Consider the following 20,945-nt stretch of genomic DNA (forward strand, 5'->3'; position numbering starts at 1 on the left):
TTGCCAGTATTTTGTTGAGGATCTTTGCATCTATGTTCATCAGTGATATTGGCCTGTAGTTTTCTTTTCTTGTGACATCTTTATCTGGTTTTGGTATCAGGGTGGTGGTGGCCTTGTAGAATGAGTTTGGGAGTGCTCCTCCCTCTGCTATATTTTGGAAGAGTTTGAGAAGAACAGATGTTAGCTCTTCTCTAAATATTTGATAGAATTCGCCTGTGAAGTCACCTGGTCCTGGGCTTTTGTTTGTTGGAAGATTTTTAATCACAGTCTCAATTCAGTGCTTGAGATTGGTCTGTTGATATTTTCTATTTCTTCCTGGTTCTGTCTCGGAAGGTTGTGCTTTTCTAAGAATTTGTCCATTTCTTCCAGGTTATCAATTTTATGGGCATATAGTTGCTTATAGTAATCTCTCATGCCCCTTTGTATTTCTGCAGTGTCAGTTGTTACTTCTCCGTTTTCATTTCTAATTCTGTTGATCCGAGTCCTCTCCCTTTTTTTTCTTGACGAGTCTGGCTAACGGTATATCAATTTGGTTTATCTTCTCAAAGAACCAGTGTTTAGTTTTATTGATCTTTGCTACTGTTTCCTTCATTTCTTTTTCATTTATTTCTGATCTGATCTTTATGATTTCTTTCCTTCTGCTAACATTGGGGTTTTTTTGTTCTTCTTTCTCTAGTTCCTTTAGGTGTAAGGTTAGGTTGTTTATTTGAGATGTTTCTTGTTTCTTGAGGTAGGATTGTATTGCTATAAACTTCTCTCTTAGAACTGCTTTTGCTGCATCCCATAGGTTTTGGGTCGTTGTGTTTTCATTGTCATCTGTTTCTAGGTGTTTTTTGATTTCCTCTTTGAGTTCTTCAGTGATCTCTTGATTATTTAGTAGTGTATTGTTTAGCCTCCATGTGTTTGTATTTTTTACAGATTTTTTCCTGTGACTGATATCTACTCTCATAGCATTGTGGTCGGAAAAGGTACTTGATACGATTTCAATTTTCTTAAATTTACCAAAGCTTGATTTGTGACCCAATATATGATCTATCCTGGAGAATGTTCCAAGAGAACTTGAGAAGAAAGTGTATTCTGTTGTTTTTTGATGGAATGTCCTATAAATGTCAATTAAGTCCGTCTTGTTTAATGTGTCATTTAAAGCTTGTGTTTCTTTATTTTCATTTTGGATGATCTGTCCATTGGTGAAAGTGGGGTGTTAAAGTCCCCTAGTATGATTGTCTTACTGTCAATTTCCCCTTTTATGGCTGTTAGTATTTGCCTTATGTATTGAGGTGCTCCTATGTTGGGTGCATAAATATTTACAATTGTTATATCTTCTTCTTGGATTGATCCCTTGATCATTATGTAGTGTCCTTCTTTGTCTCTTGTAATAGTCTTTATTTTAAAGTCTATTTTGTCTGATATGAGAATTGCTACTCTAGCTTTCTTTTGATTTCCATTTGCATGGGATATCTTTTTCCATGCCCTCACTTTCAGTCTGTATGGGCCCCTAGGTCTGAAGTGGGTCTCTTGTAGACAACATATATATGGGTTTTGTTTTTGTATCCATTCAGCCTGTCTGTGTCTTTTGGTTGGAGCATTTAATCCATTTATATTTAAGGTAATTATCGATATTATGTTCCTATTACCATTTTCGTAATTGTTCTGGGTCTCTTTTTGTAGATCTTTTCCTTCTCTTGTGTTTCCTGCCTAGAGAACTTCCTTTAGCATTTGTTGTAAAGCTGGTTTGGTGGTGCTGTATTCCCTTAACGTTTGCTTGTCTATAAAGCTTTTAATTTCTCCAACGAATCTGAATGAGATCCTTGCTGGGTAGAGTACTCTTGGTTGTAGGTTTTTTTCCCTTCATCATTTTAAATATGTCCTGCCACTCCCTTCTGGCTTGCAGAGTTTCAACTGACAGATCAGCTATTAACTTTACAGGGATTCCCCCTGGTATGTTATTTGTTGCTTTTCCCTTGCTGCTTTTAATATTTTTTCTTTGTATTTAATTTTTGATAGTTTGATTACTATGTGTCTTGGCATGTTTCTCCTTGGATTTATCCAAGGGGAAGTATGGGACTCTCTGTTCTTCCTGGACTTGACTATTTCCTTTCCTATGTTAGGGAAGTTTGCAACTATAATCTCTTCAAATATTTTCTCAGTCCCTTTCTTTTTCTCTTATTCTTCTGGGACCCGTAGAATTCGAAAGTTGGTACATTTAATGTTGTCCCAGAGGTCTCTGAGACTGTCCTCAATTCTTTTCATTCTTTTTTCTTTATTCTGCTCTTCAGTAGTTATTTCCACTCTTTTATCTTCCAGGTCACTTATGCATTCTTCTGCCTCAGTTATTCTGCTATTGAGTCCTTCTAGAGAATTTTAAATTTCATGTATTGTGTTGTTCATCATTGTTTGTTTGCTCTTTAGTTCTTCTAGGTCCTTGTTAAGCGTTTCTTGTATTTTCTCCATTCTATTTCCAAGATTTTGGATCATCTTTACTATCATTACTCTGAATTCTTTTTCAGGTAGACTGCCTATTTCGTTTTCATTTGTTTGCTCTGGTGGGTTTTTACCTTGCTCCTTCATCTGCTGCATATTTGTCTGTCTTCTTATTTTGTCTAACTTACTGTGTTTGCGGTTTCCTTTTCGCAGGCTGCACGTTCATAGTTCCCATTGTTTTTGGTGTCTGCCCCCAGTGGGTGAGGTTGGTTCAGTGGCTTGTGTAGGCCTCCTGGTGGAGGGGACTGGTGCCTGTGTTCTGGTGGATGGGGCTGGATCTTGTCTTTCCAGTGGGCAGGGCTGCATCCAGTGGTGTGTTTTGGGGTGTCTGTGAACTTAGTATGATTTTAGGCAGCCTCTCTGCTAATGGGTGAAGTTGTGTTCCTGTCTTGCTGGTTGTTTGGCATGGGGCGTCCAGCACTGGAGCTTGCTGGCCATTGGGTGGAGCTGGTTCTTAGCGTTGAGATGGAGATCTCTGGGAGAGCTCTCGCCTATTGATATTACATGGGGCTGGGAGGTCTCTGGTGGTCCAATGTCCTGAACTCAGCTCTCCCACCTCAGAGGCTAAGGCCTGACACCAGGCTGGAGCACCAAAACCCTGTCAGCCACATGGCTCAGAAGAAAAGGGAGAAAAAAAGAAAGAAAAAAATAAAAAAGTAATAAATAAAAAAAATTAGTAAAATTAAAATATTTTTTTAAAATACAAAAGATAGAGCAACCAAACCAATAACCAAATCCACCAATGATAACAAGCGCTAAAGACTAAACTAAGATAAATGTAAGAATCAGAAACAAATCAGTCACAGACAGCAAACCCCAAGTCTACAGTTGCTCACAAAGTCCACCAATTTGGGGATGATTTGTTGTATATTCAGATATTCCGCAGATGCAGGGTACATCAAGTCGATTGTGAGCATTTAATCCGCTGGTCCTGAGGCTGCACGGAGAGATTTCCCTTTCTCTTCTTTGTTCGCACAGCTCCCGGGGTTCCACTTTGCATTTGGCCCCACCTCTGTGTGTAGGTCGCCCTCAGGCATGTGTTCCCACCCAGAGAGAAGGGGGTTAAAGCAGTGGCTGATTAGGGGACACTTGCTCATTCAGGCCAGGGGGAGGGAGGGGTACAGTAGTTATAATTGGAATGCGGGGCGAGCCTGTGGCGGCAGAGACCAGCATGATGTTGCAACAGCCTGAGGCGCACCATGTGTTCTCCTGGGGAAGTTGTCCCTGGATCACGGGACCCTGGCAGTGGCGTGCTGCACAGGCTCCCCGGAGGGTGTGGATAGTGACCTGTGCTTGCACACAGGATTCTTGGTGGCTGCAGCAGCAGCGTTAGCAGTTCATGCCTGTCTCTGGAGTCCCAGCTGATAGCTGCGGCTCATGCCCATCTCTGGAGCTCATTTAAGCGGTGCTCTGCCTTCTGTGGGCAGACAGGGGAGGAACCCCCTCTCCTCCCGCACCCCAAAACAATGGTCTCTTACCTCTTAGTCGGGTCCAGACTTTTTCCCGGACTCCCTCCCGGCTAGCTGTGGCACACTAGCCCCCTTCAGGCTGTCTTCACGCAGCCAACCCCAGTCCTCTCCCTGGTGTCTGACCTCCAAAGCTGGAGCCTCAGCTCCCAGCCCCACCCGCCCCGGCAGGTGAGCAGACAAGTCTCTCAGGCTGATGAGTGCTCATTGGCACCGATCCTCTGTGTGGGAATCTCTCCGCTTTGACGTCTGCACCCCTATTGCTGTGCTCTCCTCCATAGCTACGAAGCTTCCCCCCCGCCCAGCCCCCATCTCCACCAGTGAAGGGTTTTCCTAGTGTGTGGCAACTTTTCCTCCTTCACAGCTCCCTCCCAGTGGTGCAGGTCCTGACCCTATTCTTTTGTCTGTTTTTTCTTTTTCTTTTGCCCTATGCAGGTACATGGGGATTTTCTTGCCTTTTGGGAAGTCTTAGGTCTTCTGCCAGCGTTCAGTAGGTGTTCTGTAGGAGTTGTTCCACATGTAGCTGTATCTTTGATATATTTGTGGGGAGGAGGGTGATCTCCACGTCTTACTCCTCTGCCATCTTGAAGGTCCCTCCGTTTTTTCTTTTTATTGCTTAAGACAGTCTATATACAGGATCATACTGTCAGCTAATAGTTTTACTGCTTCCTTTCCAATCTGCATGCCTTATATTTCTTTTCCTTATCTAACTGCCCCACCAAGAACCTCCAGTACAATGCTGAATGAAAGCAGTGAGAGTGGACATTCTTATCTGGCTCACCTTAGGGGAAAGCTTTCAGTCTTTCACCGTCAAGTATGATGTTATCGGGCTTTTCATAGATGTCCTTATCAGTACTCATCTATAACTAGTTTGTTGAATTGTTTTTAATCATAAAAGGGTGTTAGATTTTACCAAATGTTTTCTGAGAGTCTTTTGAGATCATATGTGGTCTTCATCCTTTACTCTATTAATATGATATATTCACTGATTGATTTTCATATGTTGAAAAGGGTTTGCATTCTTGGGATAATCGGCACTTGGTCATGGTATATAATCCTTTATTATGTTGAATTCAGTTTACTAGTATTTTGTTGAGGATTTTAATGCCCATATTAACTATGGGTCTTGGTCTGCTGTTTTCTTGTGATATATTTGTCTGGTTGTGGTATCAGGGTAACACTGGCCTTATAGAATGATTTAGGAAATGTTCCCTCATCTATTTTTTGAAAAAGTTTTTGAAGGATGGGTGTTAATTCATGAAGCATTTGGTAGAATTCACCATGAAGCCATCTCAGCCTGGGTTTTTCTTTGTGGGAAGTTTTTCTTTTACTTACTAATTTAATCTTTTGTTTTAGGTCTATCCCGAATTTCTATTTGTTCTTGATTCACTTTTGACAGGTTGTATCTCTCTAGGAATCTAATCTGCCCATTTCATCTAGGTCATTTAATTTGTTGGCATACAGCTGTTCGTAGTATTCCTCGGTGCTCCATAGTAGTGTACTCAACAGTAACATCCCCTCTTCCATTCCTAATTTTAATAATTTGAGTCCTCTCCCTTTTTTTAATTGGTTATTGTAGAAAAGCTTTGTTAATTTTGATCTTCCCAAAGAACTTTTGCTTTTGTTGGTTTTTCACCTTTATTTTCTATTCCCTATTTCATTTGTTTCCTCTTTAGTCTTTATGATTTCCTTCCTTCTACTTGCTTTGGGTTTACTTTGCTCTTCTTTTTCTAGATTTTTAAGGTTAAGGCTAAGTTACTGATTTATGATCTTTCTTCTCTTTAAATACAGATGTGTACAGATATAAATTTCTCTTTGAACACTCCTTTAACTGCATCCCTAAGTTTTGGTATGCTGTGTTTTCATTTTCAATCATCTCAAAATATTCTCTAGTTTCCCTTTGAACCACTGCTTATTTTGCCATGTGTTGCTTAATCTCCACATACCTGTGAATTTTCCAAACTGCTTTTTGTTACTGATACCTAGTTTCATTCCACTGTGGTTAAAGAACATATATGTTGATATGGCTCAGTGCCTTTAAATTTATTGAAGCTTGTTTTCTGTCCTAGATATGATTTAACCTGGAAGTGTTCTATGTGCCCCTGAGAAGAATGTGTATTCTGCTGTAGTTGGGTGGAGCGTTCTATAGTTGTACGTTAGAGCTGGTGGGTCTGCAGTGTTGTTCAAGTCTTCTACTGCCTTGTTGATCCATCTATAATGAAAGCAGAGTACTGAAGTCTCCAACTATTACTGTTGAATTGTCTATTTTCCCCTTCAATTCTGTCAGTTTTTTCTCCATTCAGGGGCTCTGCTGTTGGTGGCATTTGTTTGTAATTGTTATGTTTTCCTGATGCACTGATGCTTTTGTCATTATAAAATGTCCTTGTCTGTCTCTAGTATCAATTTTTGTGTTAAAATTTATTCTGTCTGATATTAGCATAGCCGCTCCAGCTCTCTTTTAGGAACTGTCTGCATGAAGTATCTTTTTCTTCAGTCCTTTTACTCTCACACTGTATCTTTGAATCTAAAGTGTTGTCTCTTGTGGACAACACATAGTCATATCATATTTTGTCATACTTTCTGCCAACTCTGCTTTTTGACTACATTTAATGGAATTACCAATAAGGTAGGACTTATGTTTGACATTTTGCTATTTGTTTTCTCTGTGTCTTACATGGGTTTTTTTTTTTTTCTGGTTGTTGTTGCTCTTCTATTCCACCACTGCTGTCTTCTTTTGTGTTAAAAAGATATTTTCTAGTACACCATTTTAATTCCCTAGTTTCTTTTACTATGTGTTTTTTGTGTTTTACTAAATGTTTTTAAGTGTTTCTTTTAGTGGTTTCCCTGGGAAATACAATTAACGTCTAAAACCAATCAGATTAATACCAACTTTGCTCCAATATATCTATCTGTTCCCTCCTCCCTTGTCTGTACTATTAATGTAATACAAATTACACCTTTATATATTATAAGCCCATCAACACAGTTTTATAATTATTTCTTTATATAGTCTTCTCTCAAATCAGACAGCAGGTAAAAAGAGTTACAGAAAAATATAATTTGTACTGTCTTATATTCACTCATGTATCTACCTTTACCCCATGCTCTTTATTTCTTCATGTGGTTCAAGTTAGTCTCATGTCCTTTCCTTTCAGCACAACAGACTCTTTTTAGTGTTTCTTTTAGGGAAAATCTGCTAACAATAAATTCCCTATTTTTTTTTTTTATAATTTTTATTTTTATTTTTATTTATTTATGGCTGTGTTGGGTCTTCGTTTCTGTGCGAGGGCTTTCTCTAGTTGTGGCAAGCGGGGGCCACTCTTCATCGCGATGCGCGGGCCTCTCACTATCGCGGCCTCTCTTGTTGCGGAGCACAGGCTCCAGACGCGCAGGCTCAGCAATTGCGGCTCACGGGCCCAGTTGCTCCGCGGCATGTGGGATCCTCCCAGACCAGGGCACGAACCCGTGTCCCCTGCATCGGCAGGCAGATTCTCAACCACTGCGCCACCAGGGAAGCCCTAAATTCCCTATTTTTATTTAACTTGGAATGTCTTCATTTCTCCTTTGTTTCTGAAAGACAATTCTGCTGGATATAGAATTATTGACAGTCTTTTTCTTTCAAGATTCTGAATACATCATCCCACTGACTTCCAGGCTCCATCATTTTCTGATGAAATGTCAGCTGTTAACCTTACTGAAGATCCCTTGTATGAGATGAGTCACATTTCTCTGCTGCTTCAAAATTTTCTCTGTGTCTTTCATCAATTTGCCTATAATGTCTCTAGTATGGCTCTCTTTGATCTTTATCCTACTTGGAGTTCGTTGGGCTTCTCAGATGTGCAGATTAATGTTTTTTTGTCAAATCTGGGGGAGTTTCAAACCACTTTTTCTTCAAATATTCTTTCTGCTCCTTTTTCTCTCTCCTTGCCTTCTGGGACTCCTATCATGTGTATGTTGGTTCCACAGGTTTCTGAGGCTCTGTTCAGTTTTCTTTATTCTTTTTTAGTTTTTATACCTCTGAATGGATGGCAAACTGATCTATCGTCAAGTCCCTGTTTTTTTCTCTTGCCAGTTGAAATCTGCTGTTCAACCCTGAATTTTTCGTTTCAGTTATTATACTTTTCAACTCCAGGATTTCTGTTTATCATTTCTATCCCTTTGACATTATCTATTTGTTGAGACATTTTTCTCATACTTTCCTTTCAACCCTTTAGACATGGTTTCTTCTAATTCTCTGAACATATTTTTAGTCACTAATTTAAAGTCATTGTCTAATAAGTCCAGTGTCTGGGATCAGTGAGGTACTGTCTCTATTACCTGCATTTTTTCCTGTGTATAGGACACACTTTCTGATTTCTTTGCCTGACCTGCAATTTTTGTCCAAAACTGGACATTCTAATTGATATGTATCAACTTCGGAAATAATATACCAATGTTGTTGCTGTTTGCTTAGTGACTTGCCTGGACTAATTCTACAAAGTCTGTATTCTTTCTCATGTGTGGCCACTGAACTCTTTGTTCAGTTAGATTAGTGGTCAGCTAATGACATTTCCTTACATCTCATGAATTGATAAGGGCTCCAGCCTTTGCTGAGGCTCTCTGTGCTCGCTGTGGCACACCTTCAGCAAAGCAGTTTACAACTTGGCCTTATCCTTCATTTCCTGCTTGCACAGAGTCTCAAGGTCAGCCAGAGGTGAGAATCTGGGGTCTCCTCAGTTCTTTCTTGGGCTTGTGCACAACCGTGCAAGTGCATGTGGTCTTACAGATACCCATGAATACATCCAAACTTTTCAAAAGGCCCCTACTGATATCTCACTCTTGCTTTAAAGTTTTTTGTGAGCCTCTTATGAGCTACAACTGGGAATGCCACCTCAGGCAGCTCCAATGTTAAACAAATACCACCAATAATTTCAACAAATGCCCTATGGGTAGAGTTTTTCTCAAAGAACAAGGCAATAGTCAGGTCAAATAAAGATAGGCCCTGATTATGGAGCTTTTCAGCAAACTGGTCAAATAGTGACAATTCTCTGGAGATGAGGCTTTGGGGGAGTTCCAAAGCCATTACGACCCTGCCAGTGGCTACTTAGCTGTTGGTTTTCATAGTTACTGTAGTTGTAGGGCTATTAGTCTTCAAAGCCATCACAGAGCTTGGTAGTGGGGGATGAAACTGGGGACCACATACATGGTTCACTGTTCTGAGAGTCAGCTGTTTTTCTTGAATAACAATTTTCAGATTGATGTAGGACTTTAATTTCTAGAATTATGAAAAAGTTGATTTTGACAGTTTTTGCCAGTGTTCTCATTGTTTTTATAGAGGAACAGATTTTTTAAAGTCCTTACTCTGTCATTCTAAAAACAGAAACCCTACCTGGGTTCTTAAACCTACTTCTCAAACCTATATTTCCACACACTATATCAATATACTCCATATCAAAAAAATGTATTTCCACAACAATCACTTATTTATCCATTTTCACCCCTATTGCTGACTTTTGGTTTGCTCCCAGTTTTTTACAATTAAAAAGAAAGCCAATCTGAACAGCCTTAAAACTAAATCTCTCAGTTTATTCTTAGTATCTCCTTAGGATATGTACATCATAAAGGCTTGTGATATATAATGTCCAAAAGCCCTCCAGGGATTATGGATGTATGAACTATACTTCACCAAAGGGCACTGTGTGAGAACACCCAAATGCTTTACTAGGCTTTCATGCCACTTGGCTTTTTTACTGCATTTGAGAGCTATTTATAAGTCCCTTTCTTAAACCCTTTCTTCTGTTGCAGTATGACATAACTTAAATGGTTTCTTCTCCCTTCTTTTCTGACTACTCGCTTCCTGTCCCCAAAATTCAATTTTGTAAAATTCAGGCCTCAGGCCTCCTCAGGTCTTTATAGCCCTTTAGTTCAGGGTAGCGATACCACTCAAAAATTTCAGCTTCCAACACTATCTGTGACTCTAAAATATGTAATCTTAACACTGATAACTTTCTTGCACACGCTTCATATTGTTTCAACTCTTCATTGGGACAAAATTCCTCTTAGATGTTTTACCATCAAATTCGGCAAGTACCAAATACATCAATCTTCCCTAAAATTGAGAAGCTAAATGAGCCAAAAATGGGGTTGCACAAAAAGTGTATATGGAAAATACAGTTTAGAATACTACAAAGGATTAAATTGAAAAAAATCTATGTAAAAGTGTAGAAAAACAGCAATTTTTCAAGAATTAGTCCCCGAGGGACAAACTAAAGGTTTAACTCAAATAAGAAAGAAGAAAATGGCAGAGCCAAGATCCAGATGGCCTAAATCACCAATCCAAATTCAATGAGAAAGTCAGAACTGGAAACTGGGTGGTCAGCCAACATAATGCATAGGGGAAAAGCCTCAGTAGTCAGAATGTACTAGTAGATTTCCTAAGAAAATATAATATCACTTTTGCTGCTCTTTCCCAGCCACCAGCTGCTCCCCACATGGTTCTAGCAATAATAATGGCCTCCTTCTCCCTCATCAGTTCACAAAGGCATGTGATGAGGGCAACACTTTCTCTTCCCTTCCCCTCTTCCCCTCCCTGGACCTAGAATGAAGCACCTCCAAGCCAAGGCCTACTGCAGTCCACAAACAAGAAAGCAGGTGTTACAGCAAAGCAAGAGAGCAGCTGTGGCCAGAGGGAACCCAATCTCCTAATCATCATACAAACTTCCCAAAGACTACAGTTACTGCCAGCTAAATTGCCGCATTTTCTGGTATACCACTGCCTAAAATATGACACTGGGATACAGAAGGCATGGCTCTGTGATAAAGATCATTTGGAATTAACAAGAGAGGTTTCTGCAAAGTTAAGTTTACTCAAGTCAATTAAACTCACCCTCCTAATAAAAGCAATAATGAATGCAACTAATAATGATAGTAACAAAGAACCATTTGGAAAATAATTATCAGAAGAGGTTTTTACAATATTAATCAAAATGCTAACAATGGTGGGGGAAAATCAAAAGAATGGTTGTAGGCAGGGAGGAGGCAGGGATTTTATGCAAAGGAACACGAGGGTTCTTCCTGGTTACGCCTGTATCTTGAGTGTGGTTTAAGTTGCACAGGTGTGTGTATCTGCTGGAACTCATGGAACGTTTAAGATCTGTGTACTTCACAGCATGTGAATTTTATACCAAAAAAGAAAAGGAGAAATATAAACAAATATTAACAATATGCATGCTGAAGTTTTTAGGGGAAGTCTCCTCATGTCTGCAACTCACTTTGAAAAACATTTTTAAAAGATGAATTGATAGGAGGATGGATAATTATATGACATAGCAAATATAGTAAAATTATTAATTATTTAGAATCTTGCAGCAAGCATATGCTTGTTCACTGCAAAACTCAACTTTACTTGAGGTTTGAAAATTTTGTAATAAAATATGGACAAAAAATTGCTACATGGAGCCAGGATTCTTTTACTGGTTTTCGATTTATGTTCTTACTAATGCAATGCCAAGACAGAATGAACATGAAAAAGAATTAAGCATGTTGTAAAAATATAGAGCTCTTTTTAAAAAATAAACAGAACAAAATCATATCAGGTTGGTAAGGGGTAAACTTTTGAATTATTTTAGTTTATCAAAGATATTTTGTTGTTTGACCATTTTGGGGTTAACTCTGGTCAATGAACTGATAAGGAGAAAAGCACCAAAGGTTCCCCACATCTTTTCATGTACATAAGATTCAATTTTGATTTCTAGTAGCTTTCTTTTCAGACCCAGACCAAACTAGGCACAGAACAAATATGAATATCAAGTAGGGAGATAACTATAAAGTTGTACAAACCTAAAATAATTCTTATAATCCCACTTATCATAATCACATCATGCATATTTGAAGAGTCTTAAAGATTTCAATAATTACCTCTCTCTTGACTACTCCAGTGGGTCATGTTACAATATGTGTTGTCCTTACACAGCTGGCCACTCCATCATTTTCCAACTTCTCCCATGCTCATACACCCTCTAACCCATTCAGCAAATCTTGACGGCTCCACCATCAAAACATACCCAGAATCTGATCATTTCCCACTACTTCCCCCTCTCGCTCAATTACAGAAAAAGCCTCCTAATACTTCTGCCCTGCACCTCTTCAGTCTATTCTCAACAAAAGAGCCAGAGTAATTCTGTGGAAGTTTAATTCAGATCATGTTTCTCCACCGATCGGGATCGTCCAAAGGCTCCCATCTCACTCAGAGTCAAAGTCCAAGTCCTTCACAATAGCCTGCAAGGCCCTGTATAATTCGAGCCCTCTGACCCTCTTTCCCGCTCACACAGACCTTTCTGCTCTTCCTCAAACATGCCAAACATCTTCCTGCCTCAGAACCTCTGAAGCCCTTGTGTCTGCTGCCTACAATGCTCTTCCCCAAGACATCCACATGGCATTTTCTCTCACCTTTGTCAGGTCTCTCCTTAAATGACATCTTCTCCGTGAGGCAGCAGATGAGTTCTTTAAACTCTACTCTACCCCACCTACTGCATTCTCTCTCTTTTTTGCTATATTTTTCTCCATAATGTATTTTACCACCTAATACACTGTATGTTTTACTTATTTACATTGTTTATTATCTGTCACCTCCCACTAGAAGGAAAGCTCCACAGAACATGTATTTGTGTCCATTTATCATTACTGTATCGCTGGTACCTAAAATAGCACCTGTCACGGAATGAGCACTCAATAAATACTTGCGGACTGAATGGATGGATGGTTGGACTCTCTGCCTATGCATAGGTTACCTGGTGGTGGTAGTCTTCCCCTCCATCTTCTGACTGTTCCAGATTTTCACTGTGCCATCATTTGAACATGTGGCAAAAAGTGAATGTTCGTCAGAGACTCTAATGCGATTCACAGCAGATTTGTGTTCATGAAGATGTGCAACTAGTAGCCCCTTAGGCCGCCACCCTAAGGAAAAGCAAAGGAGTGTGTCTTAAGTTGCAGTTTACAAACACAATCTTTCCTTCACTCCCAGCTACAAGCACCAACAGCCAACAGGAGAACAATCGTAAGAACTAAACAAGGGGTCCCAACAGCTAGCCAATTCAGAGTGGCCTACTGGACTATGACAGATACAATCGCCCATGGAGAAAGACACCCATGTTCACATAGCCTTAGAAAGACTGCACTGGGCCCTTCTCCAGAGTCTGAGAAGGCACAATAGTCACCTGCTACCTGGAAAAACCCTGACTACTTGCTTAATAGCAAGAGGTAATGACTACCCTGACCTAGAGAAATCAGGCACTAGGGAGGCAGCCCAGTCCTGAAAGCCTCGAAGACCCACCACACCTTCATGTGTGACCTTGGGGTACTTACTTAAACTCTGTGAGCTTCAATTTACTCAAACGTAAAATAAGGGGGAAATTACTTAACCCAAAGGATGACTGTATTGGTAAATGAGATATAAAGAGTCTAATACTGTCCCAGGGCCACAGTAAACACCCAAATGTTGATTTATTTCTTCTCTACCTGCAATCATTTATTCTGTGATATCAACAGGTTGGTATAAACAGTACTATAAATTATAGCCTCAGAATGCCCAAGGATTTTCTAGTACTTTCTTTATGACATCTATACACTTCTGTTTATGTATATTCTTTTTGTGTATAATTAATTTCCTCTAATAAATTATAAATTCCCTGAGGCCAGAGAACTGACTATGCCTTATCCATTCTGAATCATTCACAATACCTAGCATAGGTCTTTGCATATAACAATCTTCAATGTTTGATGAATAAACTTTTATATTAGGCATAACATTTAATAATATTTAATATTAATCAATTTTAAAATAAAACAAAACAGAAAGCTATGCTGAAGATTATACTGTATTGGGAGCAGCACTGTGCCTAATTAAGTAATAATAAAGTCATTTTAAAATCAACTTATTTCTTTTACTAAGAAACAAAAATGAAACCAAGACCGTTGCCAAACCTGGCATACTCAACGATAGAAAAATGTTTCCCCTTGGATCTCTAGCTCAAATGTGTGGAAAGAACAGCTGAATGCAATTTCTAAGGAGGATATGCTGGATTTGAGAATAATCAAAAACACTTTGCCATGAAGTCTAGATAATCTAGCAGGCTAGGTTGAACATTTCCCCCTAGAGAAAATCAATTTCACACAACCACTCAAGTGTGGAAAGAAAAAATCAGAAGTCCAACAGTCACTGTACATTTCCTGAGCCACAAAATCTGACACCTTTTCTGGGATTACTAAATAAAATGTATAGCTCCACTTTAAAATGCCACTTATAAAGACAGATTCTATTGTAAAATAGTGTATGGTCAACTTTTTTTGTTTTTAAAGCAGGCCTGGTAAATCATATTGAACTATATTACAGAAACAAACATTCCAGGATATTTATTTCCATAAAAAAAATTTATGTGACTAAAGATGCCACTTACCACTTAATAATATTTCTAAAATCTTTAAATCATTGCTCTCCACCAGAATTTTCCCTGAGTTCACAATGGAAGCCCGTGGGAATTCACATGATTTTTCAGTCTCTACACATAAGCACACTATACATTTCTTCTCAGTTTTCAAGCTACATTTTTATTATTAAAATCTATACAGAAACCCATTAAAAATGTTTTTAAAAATCTGCCAATCCAATATCAAAGACTAGCTCCACCACATAACACTAGGCATGTCTGTTAACACAGTGAGCTACAATTTTCACCTGAAATACCTCTAAGTTTCTTCTAAATCTTCTCAGAATACAGAAGTGCTTTCCCCAAAATCTTAATGTTGATGATTGCTGAGTGATGGTTATAGGTGATTTTGTTTTTTTTCTAAAGCACCCATTATTTTCTAAATGTTTTTACCTTTTTTTTAAAAATAAAATTAATAGTTATTAAACCCTTCAGAAATAAAAAGCCAGAGTTTACTCTAAGAAGCCTGACATTCAGTGAGAAAGTGGCATGACACTAAGCAGGTAGGTAAAACCTAGTACTCTAAATGGGGAACATGGACCACAGACAGGACAGAACAGTAGGTTACTGGCCTAAAAGGCACTGCCACAGCTAAGAAGATCCAAATTTCACAAATAATGACTTGGGATTTCTCACTTATTGGTTCTTCCTGTGGGCTTTCAAAGTGACAGTTTTGTTCCCACTTCCTTTGCCTGGTAACTAATTATCAGTTTCTTCCATCAGATTCCAGGCTCTGGCACCTGGGCTGGAATACAACTACCTATCAATGGCACATTTACCAGGTGGTGGCGGTTTACTCTCCCATTCAGCATTTTCCATCATCTGCTTAGCTATCCTCTCGGCATTACACTGCTCCCGTTTCTGTTGTATGAGTTGCTGAAGCTCAGTTCTACACGTTGTGATCCGAATCTGGTAGGTGGATGGTAAAATTGTACTACTTAAAACCTGTATTGTTGGTTTTCTATTTTGGACATTTGTCGCTTCTGGAACCTGCAAAACAAAAAGAATATACGTATTTGTGTCACAAGCAAAGTGTATTTGATGAGAAAAATGTACCCATGTTCTCTCTATTCATTACAGCAGCCTTCTGTCCTTATTAATGTACCAATTTTTAAATCCATTTAAATACAATGACATTTTTTTCAATGAAAGCCTAGTTTAAATGCAGTTTAACCACAAGTTCCAGGGCTCTATATTTTTAAAAAATTATCAGTGTAGCAATAACGTTAAACAAAAACCCTCATTAATTTAACTGAAGAGAATTTTAATTTATCAGTTGGTTCAATTCGTATTTTTCAATTAAAATATAATTGGCTAGGGAAGAGTTACCTCAAATTACAAACTTACTTCAAATGTATCAAAATCATGATGACATTTCTCACACAGAGCAAACTTGGGACTTTTCTTCCCAGAAGTATTTTTGCTACTTTACAGATATAATTATGTTATATTAGAAGAAGAATAAGAAGATTTTAAAGGTTCACTGCAGCCTAATTAGAATCACAGTTCATAATGACATCTTCAACCCACAATTTCAGACCACTTTATTGGTGAGTACTCTAAAATGAGACCTTTTTGGTGCTTCCAATACTAGATTTCCCCTTAGCTATAAAGTTAAAGATAAACCTCTCTTAGAAAGAAACATATCCTCCCTAAAGGACAAGTCACTGTATTGATTTTTCCAGTACAGTACACAGCCTTTACACATCCAAAACAGTAGAACGGGATCCAAAAACAAAAGGCGCTCTACTGCCTGGATGATGATACCTGTGGAGAAGTCGACAAAGGGACACAAATGCCAGCAGAGGACTCGGAACGAGGCGGCTTCCCAGCCTGAATCACCTCCTGGTCACTCCCTTTAGGTAGGGCCTGTGGGATGCTTGGTGGTTCCAGTGACCCAAACATGCTTTTCCACTCTTCATTTACATTTGAGTCTTGTTTTACATGTTTTCTAGCTATGAAAAAAGATTCAGAATAATCTACAACAAATATGTGCTTTTATTGCTCTTTGTGGGGGAAGGGGGACAGCAATGGACTTCATGTGCTATTTGTTCTTTATGATGGCCAATTTATTTATATTTACATATAAACTTGTTAGCTCTCATTTCACCTCTGGGACAGATGGACAGATGCACTATTTCAACAGTGTCAATAATTAGACCTAATTGCTTCCTAGTTTCCCAAGGCTAGCTCAATTTCAAGTAACCACTTTATCTGAAGAACCAACAACAAAAACAACTTTTTCAAATGTCACTGACTACACTGCTAAATATGACCTTTCTATATCCAGTATCAGTTACATGGGGGGAAGAAAAGAATAAAAAGTTAATTGCAATACGGTCACCTCCTGACTACAGATAGATGAGAAACGCTTTTTGCAAAAACTTTGATTATAAAAAGTACACTAAGTAACAAAGTTTTGGCATTCCAATATGTAACATGAATTGCTCCCATAACTTTGTAAACCTCATAAACTATAAAGTTGAATGATATATTACTATATTATTTTGCAAAAATTAAATAATACATACTGTTTCACAACTTGCTTTTTCTCCTACTTAACTAAATACAGCTGAACATTCAACCATTATCCTATTAATGGACATTTCAATCATTTCCTTTTTCACTGAGAACATTCTTATACATATTTCTTCACATGTCTGTCAGCGTTTCTATGAGAAATTTCCAATAGTAAGTCAAATAGTAAAAAAAAGAATATGTTCAATTTATAATCTCACCAACAGTGAGTGAAAACGCCCATTTCCCTGCCCCCTTGCTAACACAGGCATCATTAGTCTTTGCTAATCACACAGGCAGAGAATGGCATCTCATTTCTATTTGCATTCATTTAATTGTTGACCTTTCAAACGTGTATTTCTATGCTATCACTTGTATGTTCAAATCCTTCCTTATTTTTCTTTTGGATGCTTGCCGTTTTTCTTATTAACCTGTACGAATACTTTACATTTTATGGCTGCAAACCATTAATAATTAAGTTGCAAATACTTTATTCCAAGTTCAGCAGTTAGAAGGTTTTTTTAAATGTAATTCGTCAGCTGCCCTCAAAAGCTGATACTGGAATAGAGGGATCTTAAAAGGCATGTGCTTGGAAGTGAGTGTATCTCCAAAAAGGGTTAAAGGAAGAATGCATGAGATCTTAAAACCCTCACACAATCAGAGTCAATGTCACTGTCACAAGAGCCAGACAGTTTTAAATCTCAAGACTTCAAGTGGTATAGGTGTCTCTAGTCTCTCCTTTGCAAGACTATTCTTTTCAATTCACTGGGCGTTACCTACTAGCAGCAAGCTAGGAAACTTTACCTCATTTCATATAGACTATTGGCCTTTCGCTGGTGTTTAAAGGACTAAAAAACAGAATTTCACCTTCAATCATATACTTCCACAGAAGCAAGAGGAGGGCTTTGGAGTCAGGCTTTGGTTTGAATTCTGACTCTGACACATACAGACCTGTGAATCTGGAAGGTTACTTAATTTCTTAACTGTTAGTCCACTTCTCCACTTTTCCTCCCCCAAATCTTCCTGCTATGTAATGGAGTCACTCACTCACTATATTTGAAAGTTCTATATCTGGGAAATGTGACTTTTTATAGTTTTACTACTAATCAGCTAAAACTAGCCTTATGAAATAACTAATAATAACAAGCTAAACATACACACACATAAATGTACTAACCTCGCTTGTCATCTGGTTCCTGTTTGGTTTTAACAAGATCAACTTGTCTCCCAGTTATGCCTAAGGCTGCCAAGTCAATTACACCTTTCTGACTACTATCATGGAGATGGCTCTGGTCCACTATATTGGCCTTTGCTTTGTTAGATTTCATCATGAAGTCTTTCAGTGCCAAGAGTTTGTCTTCCTCTTCCTCCGTCATTCCCTAAAACCAAATGAAACCATATGTCCTGGGGTTTTTTTTTGCAAGTAATAACAGGCCTCAAAATGACTAACAGCTGAAGTGTCAAACCACTCAGTTTAAAATTTCAGAGTCAGAATGGTAAAATGAAGCAAGCAAAGGCAAGAGAAACAGAAATTTATCAATAAAGAACAACATCTCATAACTCTGATCTCCCAGAACACTCTCCCTCTACTGTGGCATCTTCCACCTTGTATCATGATTTATATCTTAACGTTCTTTCTAAAAGGCGACATTCAAATATAATTCATCTTTGAAATCTCCAAAGAACTTAATACAGTGCCTGGTACCTAGCAGATCTTTACTATATAACTTTGAATAAACAAACATTTAGTATCTGAACAAAAATTCTGGAAATATAATATGAAGCAAAAGAAAGTGTATGTACTTCAACTTGGTCCCTAGATGCGTTGAGAATATGCAGTGGGACACTGTTGTGAAGGCACTCTGATATATAAAGCATTCTGCACACCTCAGGGACTGACAGGCAAATGTAAGCAACACACCCACCAGCATTCCAGGGTAACAGGATGACTGGAGTCGGGCTACCTCGGTTCAAATTCCAGCCCCATTACTTACAATCTGTATGACCGTGGGCAAGCTACCCACTTTCTCTGGACCTCTATTTATCTATAACGAGGATAATTACTGGCACCCATCTCATAAGGTTATTATCAAATTTTAATAAGTTAATCCACCCAAGACACTTCAAATTGTCTGACAGCTAAAGAATACTAATTAATTTAAATAATGAATTCAATGTGCAACTTAAATATTCTGGTACGTGGAACAGTTCTGCATTTTCTTAACTTTCCAACCATCCACAGACTCCTCTAGAATGTTTTTATTATGCAAATGAAAAAAAATAAAATGAAAATTCCCTAAGGCCTCGATCTAAAATCCCTCTAAAACTGGAGTTTAAGGTAACAGTCACAATCTGCTGGCACAAGAGGACACAAACTCTAGAGAGTAAGAAAGCTAAGAAATTCCTTGTTTCTTAAAATAACATTAAAGTAGTGATATAATAATTATAAGGGATCCTTGACTGAATATTTTCCAATATTAACCTGAAATTCATTTATTTACACTTCTCCTAAAATTTGCCTAGACAATCTTACAGCTGTGGTAAGAGTTCTACTTTTCTTTTAGTCTATGTTTCAGCTCACAAGGAGGCTCTGCTTTAGTCCACACAAGGGAAGGCCATCATAAGGCCATAATGAAGGCTGAAGTGGAGAGATACCCCAACCATGGAGGAGCTCTGAACATATTTTGCAGAGCAAAAGCAGCCAGACACAAAAGTCACACATCATACGATCCCATTTACGTGAAATATCCAAAACAGGCAAATTCATAGAAACACAAAGTAGATTTACTGGTTGCCAGGGGGAGAAGCAAATGCGGAAATGACAACTAACTGGAATGGGGTTTCTTTTTAGGCTGATGAAAATGCTCTGGAATTAGACAGTGGTGATGGTTTCACAACTTTGGGAATACACTAAAAACCACTGAATTGTACACTTTAAAAGAGGGAATTTTATTGTGTGTGAATTATATAGCTCAATAAAAAATGTTAGAAGTGCACCATCAAAAAAAGAAAAAACCCTGACAAGGACAATTACAAGGAAGGAAAAGTCATTCATGAGTCTAAATAAAAAAATATTTTAAAAAAATAACTATCAGCAAATGAAATCCAGACTGCATAAAAACATTTTGCATAATATTTATATTACTTTATATTATTTAAATTGAGTTTATATTTATTATTTTTATGTATTTTACAATAAAAATGTATTTAAATATAATATGCTAAAGTTGTGATTAGTCCAAAAATCTAGGTTAAAAGGTTGATATGACATAGGAAAATCAGTATAGTTAACCACATTAACAGAATATAAAAGAAAAACCATGCAATGATCTCAATAGATAAAGAAAAGACATTTGGTAAAATTTAACATTCTTCCACAATAATCCTCTTAGCAAGCCAGAAATAGAAGCGAATTTCCTTAATCTAATGAAAAGATTGTACCAAAAAAACTATTAACAAACATCACACTAAATAGTATAATGTTGAGAGTTTTCCCACTGAGATGAGAAACAAGACAAGAATGCCCACTATCACAAACTCCATTTACACTACACTGAAGATCCTCCTCATTTAAATAAGGCAAGGAAAACAAAAGGATTCACACAGGGGAAAAATGAATAATATTGTTACTACTATTCACACATGGTAGGACTGTGAATGTACAAACTCAAAAGAAGCACATAAGCAAGTTATTAGAATTGCTAAGTCAGACAAGGTTGCTGGATACAAGATCAGGAAACAAATTTTTTCTATATACCAGCTGCAAAAACAATTTTTTAATATACCAATTATAATAGCATTAAAAGTCAAATACCCAAAATATTTATAATAAAAGATGCATAAAGCTCTACAAAGTAAACCATAAAACATCATTGCAATAAATTAAAGATCTAATTAAATGAAGACACGTACCATGTTCATGGACTGGAGGCCTCACTGTCAAGATCTGATTCTCTCCTATAGGTTCCAATGCAATCTCAATCAACATACCAACAATTTTTTTTATTAAAGTGACAAG

General features: G+C 37.9%; 1 protein-coding gene across 6 annotated transcripts in view; it reads right to left on the reverse strand.

Annotated features, from left to right (window-relative positions):
- Positions 1-20,945, reverse strand: part of PIK3R4 (phosphoinositide-3-kinase regulatory subunit 4) — a 73,753-nt gene that overhangs the window by 16,665 nt on the left and 36,143 nt on the right. For 5 of the 6 annotated variants that reach the window (XR_005019703.1, XM_036850565.1, XM_036850566.1 and 2 more), the window contains 4 exons: positions 18,105-18,306; positions 16,178-16,365; positions 15,190-15,400; positions 12,716-12,881 (listed from right to left, as the gene is read on the reverse strand). Coding sequence is in view for 5 of the 6 variants with exons in the window: in XM_036850565.1 (XP_036706460.1) it covers positions 12,716-12,881; positions 15,190-15,400; positions 16,178-16,365; positions 18,105-18,306 (767 nt within the window). In the remaining variant the exon portion in view is untranslated. The remainder of the gene's footprint in view (positions 1-12,715; positions 12,882-15,189; positions 15,401-16,177; positions 16,366-18,104; positions 18,307-20,945) is intronic. The other variant, XM_036850568.1, reaches the window with a different exon arrangement.

The sequence above is a fragment of the Balaenoptera musculus genome, chromosome 4 (assembly GCF_009873245.2).
Source record: "Balaenoptera musculus isolate JJ_BM4_2016_0621 chromosome 4, mBalMus1.pri.v3, whole genome shotgun sequence".
Lineage (NCBI taxonomy): Eukaryota > Metazoa > Chordata > Mammalia > Artiodactyla > Balaenopteridae > Balaenoptera > Balaenoptera musculus.